Consider the following 17,313-nt stretch of genomic DNA (forward strand, 5'->3'; position numbering starts at 1 on the left):
AGGCAGGCTTTCCTTTTATTAAGCCATGTTACCAGGAAGAATAATTTTACTCAATTATGCTCTGAGACAGTCCACATGATTTTGTTAAGTGCATCCTACAAAATGGAGAAGAGCGTAGCTCCTACCTCTTGGCTACTTCTTATACCCCCAGCAAAAAGTGACCTCTTTTCCTCTGCCCGAATGAAAAATCTGAGTCCAAAAGGCTACCAGTGTTCAATATTACTATATTCTCATAAGGTCGTGTACTTTTCAATTTCCTTTTAAGTATTATAGACAATTACATGTGAAAGGGTTTCGTTGTTAAAAAACAAATGTCTCTTTTGATATACTTTAGAATTTATCACTCTCAAATTTACCAGCAATTTAGGAAGGTCAGGAAAAGTGATAATATTTCTATAAAATATGAGAACTTCATCAGACTCTTTTGAAGGCTGAAGTGTGATTTACTTTGGTCTGTGTTTTAGGTTGTTGAAGCAAAGCGGAGGATTCTCAGCCACAAAGATTCATCCAAGAAAAAGAGGTGTGTTGTGGGTGACTCTGCTAGGATAATGCAGGATTAGTGCTACAAAGAATTTCAGAGAATCTTTTTATTTTACAGTTGGGGAAAGAAGTAGGGAGCTCATAAACTGACTTTCCAAAAGCAATCTGCCTCTTACAGTTGGAGCCAAATTAAACTACTATTTAATTTAAAAAACTTGGCATTCAAAGGTACATATTCACTATCCTATTTTGTATTATCACAGGTGATAGGTTACTTTAATATTTCAAATGATCTAGGATTTCTCTGGGGGTTGGTACTCCCTCATGGTAGATTGCAACCCCTCCCTGCCTTCAGAGAGAGTGTCCAGGAGTTTCTGTGGCAAAAACAGTCATTCACTTGGTGACTGCCCTTTTGGTGTTAAGCCTCTCTGAGCTAGAGCACTGGGACTCATGTCAGGAAGACCTGAGTTTGAATCCAACCTCGAATGCTCACAAATCACTTAAACCCTCATTTGCCTCAGTTTCTTCATCTGTAAAATGGGTGTAATAGCACCCACCTTCTCTTTGTAGTGAGGATTGAATGAGGTAATAATTATAAAGTGCTTAGCACAATGCTTGGCACGTAGTAAACACTATGCAAATGTTAGCTGCTATCATTATTATTTTTTGCAATTAACCAGCAGCTCAGATGTTGGATGCTGCTCAAAGCTGAGCATATTCTTAAACCCTTCCTAGTTTGCAGTTAGGTGGACCACTGGCACAGATCAAGCACAAGACCTGGAGTCAGGAAGACTTATCTTCCTGAGTTAAAATCTGTCCTCAGATGCTTACTAGCTGAATGACCCTGAGTCAGTCACTTAACCCTGTTTGCCTCAGTTTCCTCATCTGTAAAATGAGCTGGAGAAGGAAATGGCAAACCACTCCAGTATCTCTTTGCCAAGAAGATCCTAAATGAGGTCACAAAAAGTTGAACACAACTGAGTAACAATAAGCTTGGGAGGAGTTGCCAGAGCTTGGACTTCGTTCACATGACCTTCATGAACCCAGGGTCGCTTTTACAATATATTGAAGCATCAGATTAGAACTTAAAGGAGGGTCATCCTGTTGGTGTGAGGAAGCAGTATTGGAATCATTTGAAGAACAAAGAATTAGACTTCTAACTCTCATACCATCTGCCTTTATTTAACTGAATGTAACTGCCAGTCTAATCTTTATTTATTTAAAAGTATCATACAGACAGTGTATATAGCAAAAAGAGAGACACATTTAGAGTAAGAGGACCTGGGTTCAAATCCACCCTCTGTCATTTACCTAGATGACCTAGGACAAGTCATTTTGAGAAGATCAAACTAGATAGCCTTTAAGACCTCTTCCAGCTCTGACTCTATAATCTTGGGATCCAAACCAAATCAAATGGCATTGCAGGGGAGAGATTAGATCTGAAATCAATGACAATTCATCTGATTCTTAGGAACTAGGGGAGATAGCGAGTGTAATCACAGAGCCTTGAATCTTTCTATATTCTAGAATTTTTCTTTTGAGAGGAAATCTTCCACGTAGGTAGATATGATATTGTTTCTTTCCCATAGTCACAGAATAATGGAATTTGAGAGTTAGAAAGGATCCCAGTGTTCATCTAGTCCAGATAATCAGGGAAAGAACTTCTCACCATGACATACTTAAGAAGTGGTCAGGCTTGAAGATCTCCGGGATGAGGGGAGTCTCCACTTCTTGGGGCAACCATTCTATGTTAGGACAGCTCTAATTGATAGGAAGTTTTTCTTGACAATATAGCCCCCAGACTTAAAGTGACCCCATGGACATTGGTGTAAATGTGGGATTTTGCCCACTCTCTAACTTAAATCAACCAGCATTGCCATGGCTACTCCCCCTCTTTGACTTTTAACTTTTCTTGGGGTTATTAATAAGCCAAATTCTGCCACGTTATCTCTTAGTGGAGCTTTTAGTTTTTTCAAAAGCACTTTTGCCTACTTGACCTCATTTGATCTTAACTTGTGAGGCTGATGGGAAATTTTAGTTGCTCCCTCTTTGAAGTGAAGAAGATAAGGCAGTGTCCTGAGTTGTTTGCAGTCACGTATTGGCATTGGCAGGGCTAGACTTTAATTTGGCTTCCGGTCCAGTGTTCTTTCCAGGGTCCTTGGTCCTACTTGGAAAGGTCAGAATAACAAGGATGAAGTTCAGAAAGGGTCATCGATAGGCAATATTGATACTACTCTATTAAATTACATAATAATACACTTTCTGTCACTTTTCACATGCAAACCTCTTTTTCTGTCCTTTGTATATGGAAGTGTTTATAAGGATCATCCTGGTTCATAATAAAACATTTTTAAGGTCAGAATAAGTATACAGTTTGTATTATTTTCAGGCAAGGCTAACCCTAAGGGAGACGGATTAGGCCACCAATATGTCATTTCTTCAGGGCCCCAAGTACCTACTCAAAAATATTTCCCATTTTGCCGCTATAAATGCCCTGTCTTTGAGTTAAAGCATGATGTTTATAGAAAACCTTTACTAAGGCAACTAGGTGGCATTGAGGATCGAGTGCTGGACATGGAGTCTGGAAGACCTAAGTTGAAATTTAGACTCAGACCCTAGCTATGTGATCCTGGGCAGTCATTTGAACTCTGCCTCAGTTTCCTCATCATAAAATAGAGCTAATAATATTTACCTCCCAGGGTTATTATAAGGATAAAATTAGACAATATTTGTAGAGTGCTCTGCTAGCTGTTGCTGTTACTAAAATGTATTATATTGCTCAGAAAGTGTAATTCATCAACATATGGAAATGGATTAGTTTATATGATTACTGTCCCCTATCAGAGTCTGAGGGAAAAGAATATAATAAGCTTTGAAAAAGGGAATGGAGTTAGAAAGGTCTGAAGCATAGGCATTACCCAGAGAAGGTAAAGCTTTGTAGAGATCTAAAATTTGACTTCTAAGCAGCCAGGAGAAAATACTGGGTCAGTGAGTGGGAGATATAGAATGCAAAATTCACTTAATTTACAATTTTTGCCTAGGGACAACTCTACTTTCAGCAGTAACAAAAGCCAAATAGAAAGTAAGTTGGTAAGTACAGCTTATACCAAGTATAACTTATGTTACTTATATAGTTGGTGGATTTTCCCCTCTCTAGGTCATATTGACTGCTAAAATTAATGACTTTTGAAATGGTATATCATGTGCTTCAAATGGATAATTTAGGAAGGAAGCAACGAGTTTTAACATATGGTTTCTTTAATATCTCTTCACATTCCCTATCATTTTAAAATGAGAATGGGGCAAAAAAGTATAGGAATACATATAATACTGTTTAAATAAGTGCATTTGCAACACGTTATGGAGGATGATGGGAAGCTACGTTCAGTATCATCTTCAAAAAAAAAGAAAAGGAATAAGAAGCCTTGAAAGAAACAGTGAGTTTATAGAAAGTAAGATCTAATTAAGTCAGATACAATGAGAACAGAATTATATTCATTTGTATAGCAAACTGTGCTCATCAATGGTGACAACATAACCACTACATCTGGACTCCAGTATCTTGCTTTCTTATAGCCTTCTTCATGTAAGAAGGTGAAAATGACCTCAAAGAGGGTGGAGATGAAAAGACCACCTGGATTCAGACCAAGAAGGCAGCATGGTATAGCAGAAAATGCACTGGATTCAAATCCTTCCTCTCTGATACTCATGGAGTCTTAAAAGGCCTCCCATACATTGGGTGTACCCTCCATGGAGGGTTTATGGAACCCCATGGGCAAGAATTGTGTAGGATTAGAAAGTTTGGCTGGATTAGAATATGTGCCATTTGGGGGCAGCTTTATAAACATGATCTAATTTGATTATAGATAAAGCTGCCTCCCAAATGGTGCATATCCCAACCCAGCCAAACTTTTTCATCTTCATGGAGATGAAAGGATCTAGGATCTCATTATAGGGAGAGGAGGAAAGGAACAAATATTTAAAGTATCTACTGTGTGCCAAGCATTTTCCTATAATCATGACATCACAGATCCTTTGAAGTATGGGAACGAGCGAAGCCTGATAGCATTATGGAGTTTCTGTCTTTTACCCTAGAATGTACAACACTGGCTTTCAGAACTTTGGATAACTTTTCCCTTTAATGTAGAAGTGGGAGAAGATAGGCATATTGGTTCAGAAAGCTCCTTCTGTGGTTATCTTCTTTATTATCAATTTGTGCATAGCTCTTTGTGTGAGAGAGAGAGACTGGGAGGAGAAATTGGGCCTTTCCTCAACACAAGCATGTCAACTCTCTGAATGGCAGAAGTTAGTGACTTAAGCATAATTAAGTGACTATGGTTGGGCAGTTAGGTGGTGAAGTGGCTAGAGTGCCAGGCCTGGACTCAGGAAGACTCATCTTCCTAATTTTAAATCCAGCCTCAGATACTAGCTGTGTGACCCTGGGCAAGTCACTTAACCCTGTTTGCCTCAGTTTCCTCATCTATAAAATAATCTGGAAAACAAAATGACAGACCATTCCAGTACCTTTGCCAAGAAAACCCTAAATAGAGTCACAGTCGGACATAACTGAAACAATTGAGCAATGACAAACAGCAATTCTGTTGACTACAGGTCTAATGTTCTTCCTAGTGAACCATGCTAGCCCATTTGTGATGGTTCCTATAAGGTTATGTTTGGTCCCATAAGAATAGCAAACTGAAGGGTATCCTTTTCCTTCAAAGTACTTGTCTTGCAATTAGAGTGACCATTCCTCAGATGATTAATGCCATATTCCAGAACGTCTAGATTTCCTATGGGCTTGGTTTGCTGAGTCAAGAATAATTACTTTTCCCCTGCTAAATTATTCTTATTTTCAAAATGTGAATCTTCATTGAAACCTAGATAAATGTTAGCTTCTTGTTATATTTATAAACAGTCCATGATTTAAAACCTGATATATTGGTTATGTCATTAGTTTTTAATAGTTCTTAGAGGTGACTCTTCTTACTGAAGCCAAACTCTTTACATGTACCCTTTGTATGATCTCCCATTTTCTCCACCAGATTGTCTCCATTACCATCCCTTCTTCTTTAATTTTTAATCTCTCCCTATGTACTGACTTCTTTCCCAAGTTTCTTCCATCCTTAAAAGACCCCCACTATGTCTGTATTATATCTCATAGCTGTTATATCTCTTTCCTCCCCTTCTCAGCTAAACTTATTTTAAAAAATTGTCTATACTTGGTGCTTCTACTTCCACTCTTCTCATTTTCTTATAAGCCCTCTGCATTCTAGCATCTGGACTCATCATTCAACTGAAATTGTCCTCTTGAAGGTACCAATGATCTCTTAATTGCCAAATTAAGATCCTCATCCTTCTTTACCTCTCCAAAGCATTTTACATCATCATTAACCTTCTCCTCTTGGATATTCTCTCCTTTCTGGATTTTCAAGGACACTGTTATCTCTTAGTTTTCTTCCAATCTGTATGATCCTTCTTAGTGCCCTTTGATGGTTCTTCATCCATATCGTGCCCACTAAATGTGTTTGTACTCGAAGGCTTTATCCTGGTCTCTTTTCTCTCTCTACAATCCCTCACTTGGTTTCCATGGGTCCAATTATTACCTCTATGTGGATGACTCATAGATCAAGCCTTTTTCTCTTTCCTGAATTCTAGTCCTAAAGCATGAACTGCCTATTGGACATTTCCAACTGGACGTTCCATGGGCAGGAGTGTGGTGGAGCCAGGCTGTCCTGGCTTGTAAGAGCTAATTATTAAATTTTCATTGTGAGAATTTATACCTCTGAAATGGGCAAACAGTACAAATTAGGTTTTTTGTTGATTGGCTAGCTTTAAGAAATCTAATTCTAAAATGTTAATAATTCAGGTTAAACTTAAGTGTGTCATACTTATTTTTCTGGAGTGTTAGTTGTTACTCATTTATCAGGACAACATTCCTGCCTGTAGGCATTTCAAATCCAGTACATCCAAAACAGAACTCATTATCTTTTAGATATTTTTAGATATTAGATATTAGTTAATATTTAGATATTAGAATATAAGCTCCTCAAAGACAGGGACTGTTTCTTTTTCTTTGTATCCCCAGCATTTAACACAAAGCCTGATACTTGGCAAGTGCTTAATAAATGTTTCTTAAGTGATTGGTTGGTACTTAATTTCACCCTGCCATGAAGAGCTAACATCTTGAATCCAAGACTGCTAACACATAACTTTCAAAACCCTTCTTAATAGAACAGATAGTTTGCTCTTTCCATAAAACTAAGGACTGTATCTTCCTTCTAAAAATTACTTTTAAACATCGGATTTCTTTTTTGTCATCAAAAGGCAGAATTTTGAGCTCAAGGCTCTGTTCATGCAGCCTTTTGAGGAGTGAGAACATAGCAATTACACTCAGGCTGTAAGTTTTAAGTTTAGTTGTGTAGTCATGTTTTATAGTAACAATCACCTGGTTAAAAACTTTTTAGGGGGGGTAGCTTTCTTGCCCCTCCCTTCTGTCCCTGCCTGTCCCCCCCGTGATGCCTGAAATGAATGCATCACCAAATAGAGAATCCAGACATCTGGAACAAATTAATGCCCTCACTTTGAGGGTGGTGATGTGTTTTAGTAGTCCATAGATATTAGTGATAATTTTCTGAGACTTCAGATTGAACTTCTCTGTTTGTAAGTTTGGTGATTTTAGAAAGCACCTGTTTTCTGAAAGTGATCATGAAACCAGCAGTGATACAAGTGGAAGCTCTTGGAACAAAAGCCAACAGGAAAAAAAGTTAAAAACATATTCGAAGCAGAAAAAGCCAAGAGTCAGAAGTAATTTAATAGGTAAGTTTAATATTTTACCTGCCTCACCCTCTATAAGCCGGTCAATAACAAATATTTCTTTGGTGTTTGCTATGTGTTCAGTACTGTCCTAGGTACTATGAGGGGATACAGATGCTTATAATGAGGTCCCTGCCCTCCACCTTCTCTGTTTATGCATGTTTAACACATGAAACAATAACACGATATAATTACCCTGTAATACCAAACTCGGAACTTTAAATACTATAGTTTGTTTGCATGTTCTCTTTCCCATTAGAATGTAAGCTTCTTGAGGACAGGGAATGGTTTTGCTGTAAGCACATAGTAGGTGCTTAATCAATGCTTGTTGACTAACTTGACTAGAGGCATTAAGAGGAGGAGAAAAAAAATCAGTTAAGGCTATAGTGGTCAAGAAAGGATTTGAGGAAGAGATGGGAGGGAGTTCAGTTGCCCCTAAAGAATGGACAGGTTTTGGATAAGTAGTGGGTATTCCAGAGGTGGGGAAAAGGGCATGGGAGAGGGTCCAGTTACAAGAACAAGTCTCGAACAAGTGCTTATGCTACAATAAGGTACAGCTCAAATAGAATGGACCCAATTGTGCTGGGAAGATAGGTTCATGTATCCAGGGCTTTAACTGGAAGGGAGAGTAGTTTGGAGTGAAAGTGCTAAGTGGTAGAGAATTATAATAATGGGTATGGGGGTATGTCTGTTCCTTGGGAAATAAAGCCATGTGCTGGAGATTTGTTTTTCTTTTCAGTTTTGCCATTGTCACCTTCAAGTACTGGCAGTGATCACCAAAAGGGCAAAGTAAGTAGCTGTGTTCTGATTTAACAGAAATGAAACACGTATTAAATTCTTAACTCAGTGCTGAGCACTGAGGATGCAAATAGAGGCAGAATAATCCCTGCACTCACATTCTAAGTGAGGAATTCTCATTTCCCCACAATTTCCACAAATATTCTAAATGCACTCAGCTGCAGTATGGAATGAGTGTCAGATTTCATTCAGATGAATCAAATACAAAATGGGAAGGGTCCATGGTCTTGTGTTCAGGTGAAATAAGTGTGCAAATGAAGCTATTGCATATGCATTTTTAGAGTAGCTTAGTTTTTTTTAGATGTGAAAAAATATGAAAAATTCAGCCATGTGGCTATGCACAATCGGCACCTGCCCTCTTCAAAACCTGCAAAGATTTCATAACAAACACATTTAGAATGGATTTTGAATGTATTAAAAATTCTAACAATTGAATAGCCCCAGGGGACTTCTGATGCAGTAGAAATGTCGTTAAAAATCTGAGTCTTTTCAGATGCTTACCACAACCTGACTTAATGTTTTTTAAAGCAAACGTGATGGCTTGATTACTCTTTCCACAGACTTCCACAAGTAAAATTGATGTTGATTGCAAAAGCTATTTTTTTCAATCTTTTTTTCTATCTTTTTTTATTTTTTATTTTTTTTGTAGATTGGGCCAAATATTTTCATCCTTAGTCATATATTGATTAACTTGCTGTATTTCTTTGGTGCTCCTCTCACATACTAACATTAAGGTGATTGTATATTTGAGGGCAGTGAGTGACAGCAGCCAGCAGAAATGCAATATTAGTGCTGCAAGGATAGATTTAAAGCTGTCGGCATTAAAATTATTCTTTGCTCATAGCATGACTTCTCACATGCCCTTCCCAAAACTTTGTTTTTATATTTGCAGATTTTCGTTAACCTTCAAGGCTATTTTATTCCTTAATACAACAAATTTTGCATAAATCTCCCAAAGAGATACCCGATTTTACCTGTAATAATGCTATGTAAAAGAAAAGGTAGAGAACAATTCTTACTACATAGAGATTTGCTTGAGGGTGAAATTGAGAAACACCCAAACTGTGCCAATGAGGAAAATTTTTACCACTTCAGTGCCTTAAAAAAAAATCTGTTCATTGTTAATTTCCCTGTAAGTTTTAGTGTTCAGAATCAGTTCCCCACCTATAATTATAATGACTTTGAGTGACTAAATCATTTTGGTTATTATAAATACACAAATTAAAAATAAGGGACATGTGAAGAAAGAGACACTATCTGCATCCAGAGAAAGAACTGATAAATAGAAGTATATGTAGAATAATTTTATACATACATATGCATATGTATACGTGTGTGTGTACATGGGCATGCACACACACACCCTCCTATTTGTGTCAAATGGTAACCATCTCTAGGGTGGGGAGTGGGGAAGTAGGGAAGAAAAAGAGGGAAAAAAGAAACTTACATAATAATTTCGTATATTTGAAGGGAATAGCAAATTGTACATGGTAGATTTACAGTTTCATGTGCAATCATCTTCTTTATTGTGCTGTTCTATGGGAATGCTTGTTTCATTCCGTGAATTGAAAATAAAACACATTTTAAAAATAATTAACGGAGGATTGTAATTTAGAGGTGTCATTGCATATATTCTTATAGATGTATTTTTATTCTTTGGACCAGATATAATTTGAGATAAACATTCAGCCATGAGATATTTGTGTTATTGGTATATATTTTGAAATTTATTTAAAAAATTATAGGAACCTATTTATGAACCTTTTCTAAGGCACTTTAGAGGATGCTGTAAAGTTCAAACAACTTATTGTTAATTCTGTTGTTCATGAAAATGTATCAAGGTGCTATTTTTAAAAATCAAATCAACTCTGTTTTAGGCCACACCAGTAGGAAAGAGGATCTCAAAGCAAGAGAATGAAAAAACCTCAGACTTGTCTGTGGTAAAATTCCAAGGTAGCACAGTCTTCCTAACACCTGAAGATTCTGCAAAGAAGAAGCCCCGTATGTCCCCAACTCTGTTCTTTTACCCATTTGTTATGCTTAATTGGATTGCTGGGGTGTGTGTCAGGGTTGGGAAGGGAGGCTTTTTTTCCCTTTTATATTATTTTCTGATTATCTTAGGAAAATGAAAGGAAGAAATTCAGTTTTCCTTTAATATGATACCATTATGTTCAGCAGGGAGAAGGGTACTCAGTTTTCATCCTAACCCTTGATATCAGTTTGGGTGGAAGGAGGTGAAAATGAATTTTTATTTTTTTCTCTCATCATTAAAGCTCCATGGCTTTTACTTGTCATGATCCACAGGTGCCACTGGCAGGTCTAAGACATAAGCAAAGAAGAAAGGGGCTAGGGAAAGGGAAATAAAGAAAAGAACGAAGTAGGTAGAAGGAAAAAAGGGAAGGAAAAGAATATGATTCACATTGACACAAAGCCAGTGGTAAAGTGTTTCCAACTATTAGCTAAGGTAGCGCTTGGTGGGCCCAGTTCTGTAGTCTATGTAACTGACCCATGGCGATTTCCTATGGCTTCTGTAACAATGGTATGCCAGCAATTCCTTAAAAATGGGCAAAAATGATTTTTCCTCTGTCCAGAATGCAAGTTAATATATGAAAAGTTTCCATCTATTAACTACCTAAAATCATTGCCTAATGTGTTTGTTTATCTTTTCTCTTTCTTGGCTCTGACTCCGAAGTCCAAAGTGTATCCCTATTAGGTGATGAGTCTTCCCCAGAGTACTCAGATGTCACAGAGGATTTATCAATGGTACAGTTTAATTATTATTGATTTACCTCAATATAAGTATTTTGATGCAGTCGTATGCTTAACTTTAGGGGAAAACATGGTCTAGTTCTTTTGTTATTTTTAATATAAAAGAGGCAGTTTCATAGCTTCTGGTTTTTATTATTATTAATTTTGTTTTTAGGCTACAGCTCCCAAATCCTCAATGGAAAGTGCCATCCTCAAGCGAAAACCACAAGATGTGGGAGTATCAGGTAAAATCAATGAGATACAATTCTGGAGAATTAGTTTTAACGTACAATGCTTCTCTTAACCTGTAATAGGTTGCTTTATCTACCGTCACTCATATGAGATTGCTCTTGGACTCTGGAAGCATCAAATTGCTTATTTTCTTACTGCAACCTATTGAAACACAATTCATGAGATGAGTTTGGCCTTACTTGCTTAATAAGTGTTTAATGCACTGAACTTGCCCGGCCCACTTCTTCTTTAGACCCTTGGAAGCTAGTATATCATGAACAAGGATTATATACCCTAAGGGTACGTGGAACCTCTGTGATCTGCTCTGGTTTTACTGTGCTGATTGCAGAGGATCCCAGGCACATGAGTCCATTCTGGGGCCAATTTAAGAACTTAGAACAAGAAGGACCAGGAATACAATTTAGCCTACAGTCAAACTAGGTGTACAGGTAAATAGGGCCTGGAGTCTACTTAGGTTCCTTGGAATCCTTTGGGGTTTTTTTTGTGTTTTTTTTTTTGGCAGGGCAATTGGGGTTAAGTGACTTGCCCAAGGTCACACAGCTAGTACGTGTCAAGTGTCTGAGGCCACATTTGAACTCAGGTCCTCCTGACTCCAGGGCTGGTGCTCTACTCGCTGTGCCACCTAGCTGCCCCATCCTTTGGGTTTTGGATGAGAGTTGACCGTGATGATGGGAAAGCCAAATAATGCTTAACTAAGGGTACCCATCTTGCTATAGATCTCTCTAGCATTCAGGGTAATGCTAGGCATTATCAGTTATCGTGTTTTTAGTACTTTATTCTTGGATTTCCACATCCTCCTTTTTCTATACCCATGTACTGTTCTCTATGTTTATAACCGAATGTGGTATTTCTTACCTGGTAGAAGGGGGAAAATTACATAATGGCATACAGCTAAAATATAAAAATAATTTAAAAACCATGCAATTTTAGGCTTGAATCCACTAGATACCATCTTTTCAGCATCTTATTTGATTACCTTTTGGATATTTAATGCAAGATAGAAAAAAGAAATTTATTTGCCACAGAAAAGGGTAAATTAACTACTTCTGACCCAATTAGTATTTATTCACTCTAAAAGGTACAATGGAAAGAACCTTGGATTTGGACTCCAGAACTGTGTTTAAATTCTCATACTGCCACTTACTGGGTGTGTGGCCATGGTCAAGTTATTACCTTATTAAGCCTCAGTTTCCTCATTTGCAAAATTAGGGTTGATAATACCTATCACAAAGTTCACATGACGTGACATACTGTATTATTTCAAAGTCAATCAGCAATCCTAGAGTCCTAGAAATTTAGATTTGGAAGGGGCCTTTGTAATAATTTAGCCTCGAAATTCCAGAGTTGGAAGGAACCTCAGTGAACAGAGAGTATAATTCATCCCCTATAAAGAATCCTTTTTATGCCATGTCTACCGAGTGTTCATCAATCTCTGCTTGAATACCTCTGATGAGAGGAAACCTACGATCCTCCAAGACCATCCTTTCCATCTTGGACCACTTCTAATAGTTTTGATCATTTTCTTACATTCACCCTAAATTTACTCTCTGCATCTTCTACGCATTGTTCCTAGTTCTGCCCTCTAGGGCCAAGTATAACAAGTCTCACTCCTCTTCCACAATATAACTTTTCAAATACTCGAAGACAACTATCATTTATCCCCTGAATCATCTCTTCTTCAGGCTAAACATCTCCAGTTCTATCAATGGATTCCTTATATGACATTAACTCGAGGTCATTCATCCTTCTTGCCTTTCTCTAACAACTTATTAACATCTTTCCTAACTATGGCAACCAGACCCAGATATGATATTCCAGATGTAGCCTGATTAGGGCAGAGTAGAGTGGGATCATCACCTCCTTATTCCTGGAAGCTATGTTCATCTGTAAAAGGAGAGGTTTGGATTACATGGCTTCTGAAAGTCTCTTCTATCTCTGGAAATATAATCTCTTTTTCATCTGATTTGAAAAATAACCTTTTATTAGAACCCCTTCAGGAGTATGAATAGAGGGAAAAAAGGAAGGTGGTAGAAACAGAAAGAATGAGGTCTGTGTTTGTAGAAACACATCCATGTCTATTTTTAAACACATATTTAAACATAAATCATCTTTATTTTTGCTTTAAAAAATGAGGTTTGGCTAAAATCAATCCAAGGAATTACTCCCCAAACTCCCTCACAAACCAAAACAAAGTTCATTGAGAATTCAATCTCTAATTTTCCATCCAGTCATCTGGCTTCAATTTGTAGTCCATTCTGCATAGGATGGTGCAGAAAACAGGTATATTTGGGATGCTCAGGATATATCCTTGCATCCTAATGGACCTTAGGATGTGGTCCATTCTGCTTAGGACAGTACCTTGAAGTGGGGTGCTAAAAGAATGCTCCAATCTTTAGACTAGCCTGACTCCCAGCCTCTTACTATAAGATGACACAAGCAGTTTTTGCTGCTATATCACTCTACTGACTTACTAAGTTGGCAGTGGAGACATGGGGAGAGATTAAAATATATCTGGTCCCTTTCCTTGAGGAGCTTAGTCAAGGATATGAGGAAATCACTGTGTAACTTCTCTGAAACATTTCTGTGTATTTAAATGGAATCTATAGAACATACTTGACTTTTTAGGAAATATGTTGTACTGAGCAGGTTGTAAAACTGCAGAGCTTATTGAAGAAGTTGATACTAATTGAAGAAGGAAGGAAGGAGTAAATTAATTGAGTGAATTAGTATCTTGGCTATTAAAATTCTTGTTTTCTAATTAAGAGAGAATCTCTATGGGATTGCGTTCAGTGCCAGAGAGGAGAGACTATTTAGGAAGCTATTGTAAAAGTCTATGTAAGAGATAAAGTGTGCTGACAGTGGGAATGGAGAGAAAGAAAGAGATACAAGAGCCATTTGGAAGGAAAAACATGAAGAGGAAATTAAGATTAGATCAAGAAAAGAGAAGATTGGGTCCTTGGAAAAATCACGGTAATATTGACAACAATAAGCAAATTAAGAGTGAAGGTTAACTTTTATTGGGGGAAGGGTAGCATTCAGGGATGGAATTTTGACCAATTTGACTAATGTTGACCAAGATGGCTATAAAGTTATGATAGGACATTAAAACAGAAATGTTTAGCTAATGTTGTAAGGCTTGCTCTCAGCAGAGAGCTGGCTTTGACTCATGAAGAATCACGTAGTCAAAAAGACTCTGAGGCCATTTAGTAGAACCTGGTCTAGAATCCTCTGTATGACTTGTTTGACAGGTGTCATCTCACTGCCACTTGGCCTCCAGGCAGGGGGAACCCAATACCTCCTAAGTTCACCATTTCTGCTTCTGGATATTTCTAGGTGTTAAGAAATTATTGTGGGACATCCTTTAAAACTGTTCTATATGTTCAAACAAAACAGACCTGAATTTCCTCAGGTAAAGCCTTCATTTGCTTCTCTGCAACTTTGGCCTCATGTCTAGTCCATGCCTAATCTGTCTTCTATGCCATAGCTCTTTCTAAGGGTGGCAGACTGGTGCAGTGGGGGAAAAGTACCAGATATGGAAACATAAGACCTGGGTTCAAATCTTGGCTCCTTCATTTATTATCTATTTGACCTTTGGTTTTATTAGATTAGAATCAGTTGTTTGGATTAGGTGGCTTCTGAGGTCCTTCCCAGATCTAAATCTATGGAATTCCACCAGAGGATGATTAAAGCTTATGTTGATATAGCATTTTCTTTACAATGATCCTTTGAGCAATAGGTCTATTGTTGTTTTCTGTGCTCCCATGATCCTAGAAGCCAAGTTTATCCCATATCATAATCCAAGGATGTTGCATTTGTGAAGAACAAAAAAGACCTCGTTATAGAGTATGATTTCACTTCTATGTGTGTGGTGGAGGGGATCCCATTTTATAAACTATAGAGGCAGCATCGAACTGAGGTTTCAACGTATTTATACGAGAATGAAGGGCTTTGTAGGGCTGGCTCTGGTAATAACAGCTAACATTTATGGACCCTTTACTGTGTGCCAAATACTGTGCTAATTGCTTTACAAATATTATTTGATATTCGCAATAAACTTGGAAGGTAGGTGCCATTATCCTCATTTGACAGATGAGAAAACTGAGGCAAACAGATGTTAAGTGCCTTGCCTGGGGTCACACAACTAGTAAGTGTCTGAGGCTGCATTTGAATCCCGGTATTCCTGACTCCAGGACCAGTGCGACCAGTGCTCCATTAATTGTAATACCTAGCTGCCCCTGATAGGTAACGGGGTGTCACTTGTCGAACTCTAAACATTTTACATGTTGTCAAACATTTTCTTTCTCTTTCTTTTTTTGAGGGGGCAGGGCAATTGGGGTTAAGTGACTTGCCCAAGGTCACACAGCTAGTACATGTGTCAAATGTCTGAGGTCGGATTTGAACTCAGGTCCTCCTGACTCCAGGGCTGGTGCTGTACTCACTGCGCCACCTACCTGCCCTTTGCCAAACATTTTCTATCCTGTTACAGTGCCTGAGATTCCAGGTTACATTCCTTTTGGGTTAAAACGTTATTTCTCAAAAAACGCATTTTGAAACGAAGATTTTATCTGGGAGGGTATAACAATAATAAACATTTTTGTTATGGAATTATAGAAACACCTAAGATTTCAAGCCTAACGTATTGTCCAGCTGAGCTTTAGTAAATGGTAATTTATTCACAGTCACAGAGCTCATTAGTGCTGGAGCCAAAATGAGAACCTGCAACCCTGGTCCATGGTCCAAGGTACAGCATAGATTATGTTCCATGAGAACCAGTATATAGTATACTGGATAAGGAGCTGGCCTGAATTTAAGCTCCACCTCTGAAGTAGACTTGCTTGCTGTTTGAATCTGGGAAAGCCACTTTACCTCTCAACGCTCTAGGCAATTCTTTAAGGCTATTCTGCATGGGGGAGGGAGGGAACTCCCTACATTGATCAAATCCTGAGTGTAAACTGTGAGGTCTGGCCACTGAGTCTCCATCCTCAGAGCTTAAGTATTGAGTTCCATCTAGCAAAGGGAGTGGGGTAGGGAAATGGAGCATATATCAGGTTTTAAATTGGAGAAGAGATTCAGAGCATGGGTGTAGCCTGGGAGGGTCTTTGGGTACGTCCCTGCAGTAAAAGAGTGAAGAGTTAGACTCCTAAGGGTAGAGAAGGAGATAACTGGGGAGAGAAAAAAAAAAGAGATGGAGAAATAGAAAGGAACAATGAAAGGGGTACTAGAAACTATTTACTTTGATTAGCCCAAGACTGGCCCTAAAACAGATTGGTTTTAAGCATTATTAGTCACTTAACAAGCAATTACTATGCAGACACTGCATTGATTGCTGGGGATACAAATATAAGCAAAAAGGAAGATTATCTCTGCCTGCAAAGAGCTTACGTTCTAATTCCCATTAAATAAAAGAATCTGAAAAACTGGAAGGTGTACTGACTTAATGGCATGGTGGCAAAATCTATAGAGTCAGAAAAAGAACTGAGAAAAGAAGGAAGGATGGATGATCTGGGACTCTTCTCCAAAATGGAGATTCTGGGAGGAACTTGCCAACGAGGGAAGGGAGATGCTGGGTGGAGGGATGGTCCAGGGTGGGGACACAGATGCTCCTAGTTCTGTCAGTCTTCACCTTTGCTAAGCAGAGTGTTTCTGATTTCTGGGGAGAAATAATTTCTATATTTCTGTTCTCTTTTGGGATCACTGAAATGTTTTTTCTTCTCTTGATCACTTTGAATCAGGTGACATGGCATAGAAACTTCCTAGTAATGAGCAGTGCTCAACACTTTTTCTTGTGGTTGGTCAGTTTGTCATTAAATTCCAGCAAGGAGAAAACTTGAACTTGGGATAATGTGATGTTTATTGAGCTTTCTTTGCCTTTGATTTATCAGACAGTACTTTGATAAAACCAAAACGGCGAAAATTAGAAGAGGACCACACACCATTTTCCCCGGTTGCCTCAACGCCAGGAGAAAACGCAGTTCCTGCAGGTAACATTGTATATATAGGAAAGTTAAAGGTAAAATGCTAATTATGTGTTTAGAAGGGCTGACTCTTGTTTTTTATTTTTTAATGAACAAAAATTAATTTTTTCTCTTTTCTACCTCTAACATTGAAAAACAAAAAAGAAAACCTTTGTAAAAATACACATAGTCAATCCAAAAAAATAAGACATGTCCATAAACTATGTCCATTCTGCATCTTGCATCCATCAGCCCTCTGTCAGGAGGT

The 17,313-nt window shown here is 38.1% G+C and overlaps 1 protein-coding gene across 1 annotated transcript in view; it reads left to right on the top strand.

Annotated features, from left to right (window-relative positions):
- The window catches only part of SYCP2L (synaptonemal complex protein 2 like), a 71,838-nt gene that overhangs the window by 45,244 nt on the left and 9,281 nt on the right, over positions 1-17,313 (top strand). The window contains exons 23-31 of the mRNA XM_036742621.1: positions 465-520; positions 3,522-3,570; positions 7,146-7,296; positions 8,033-8,082; positions 9,969-10,092; positions 10,784-10,854; positions 11,015-11,084; positions 11,255-11,263; positions 16,974-17,072. Of these exons, the coding sequence (XP_036598516.1) occupies positions 465-520; positions 3,522-3,570; positions 7,146-7,296; positions 8,033-8,082; positions 9,969-10,092; positions 10,784-10,854; positions 11,015-11,084; positions 11,255-11,263; positions 16,974-17,072 (679 nt within the window). The remainder of the gene's footprint in view (positions 1-464; positions 521-3,521; positions 3,571-7,145; positions 7,297-8,032; positions 8,083-9,968; positions 10,093-10,783; positions 10,855-11,014; positions 11,085-11,254; positions 11,264-16,973; positions 17,073-17,313) is intronic.

This window comes from Trichosurus vulpecula, chromosome 1 (assembly GCF_011100635.1).
Source record: "Trichosurus vulpecula isolate mTriVul1 chromosome 1, mTriVul1.pri, whole genome shotgun sequence".
Classification (NCBI taxonomy): domain Eukaryota; kingdom Metazoa; phylum Chordata; class Mammalia; order Diprotodontia; family Phalangeridae; genus Trichosurus; species Trichosurus vulpecula.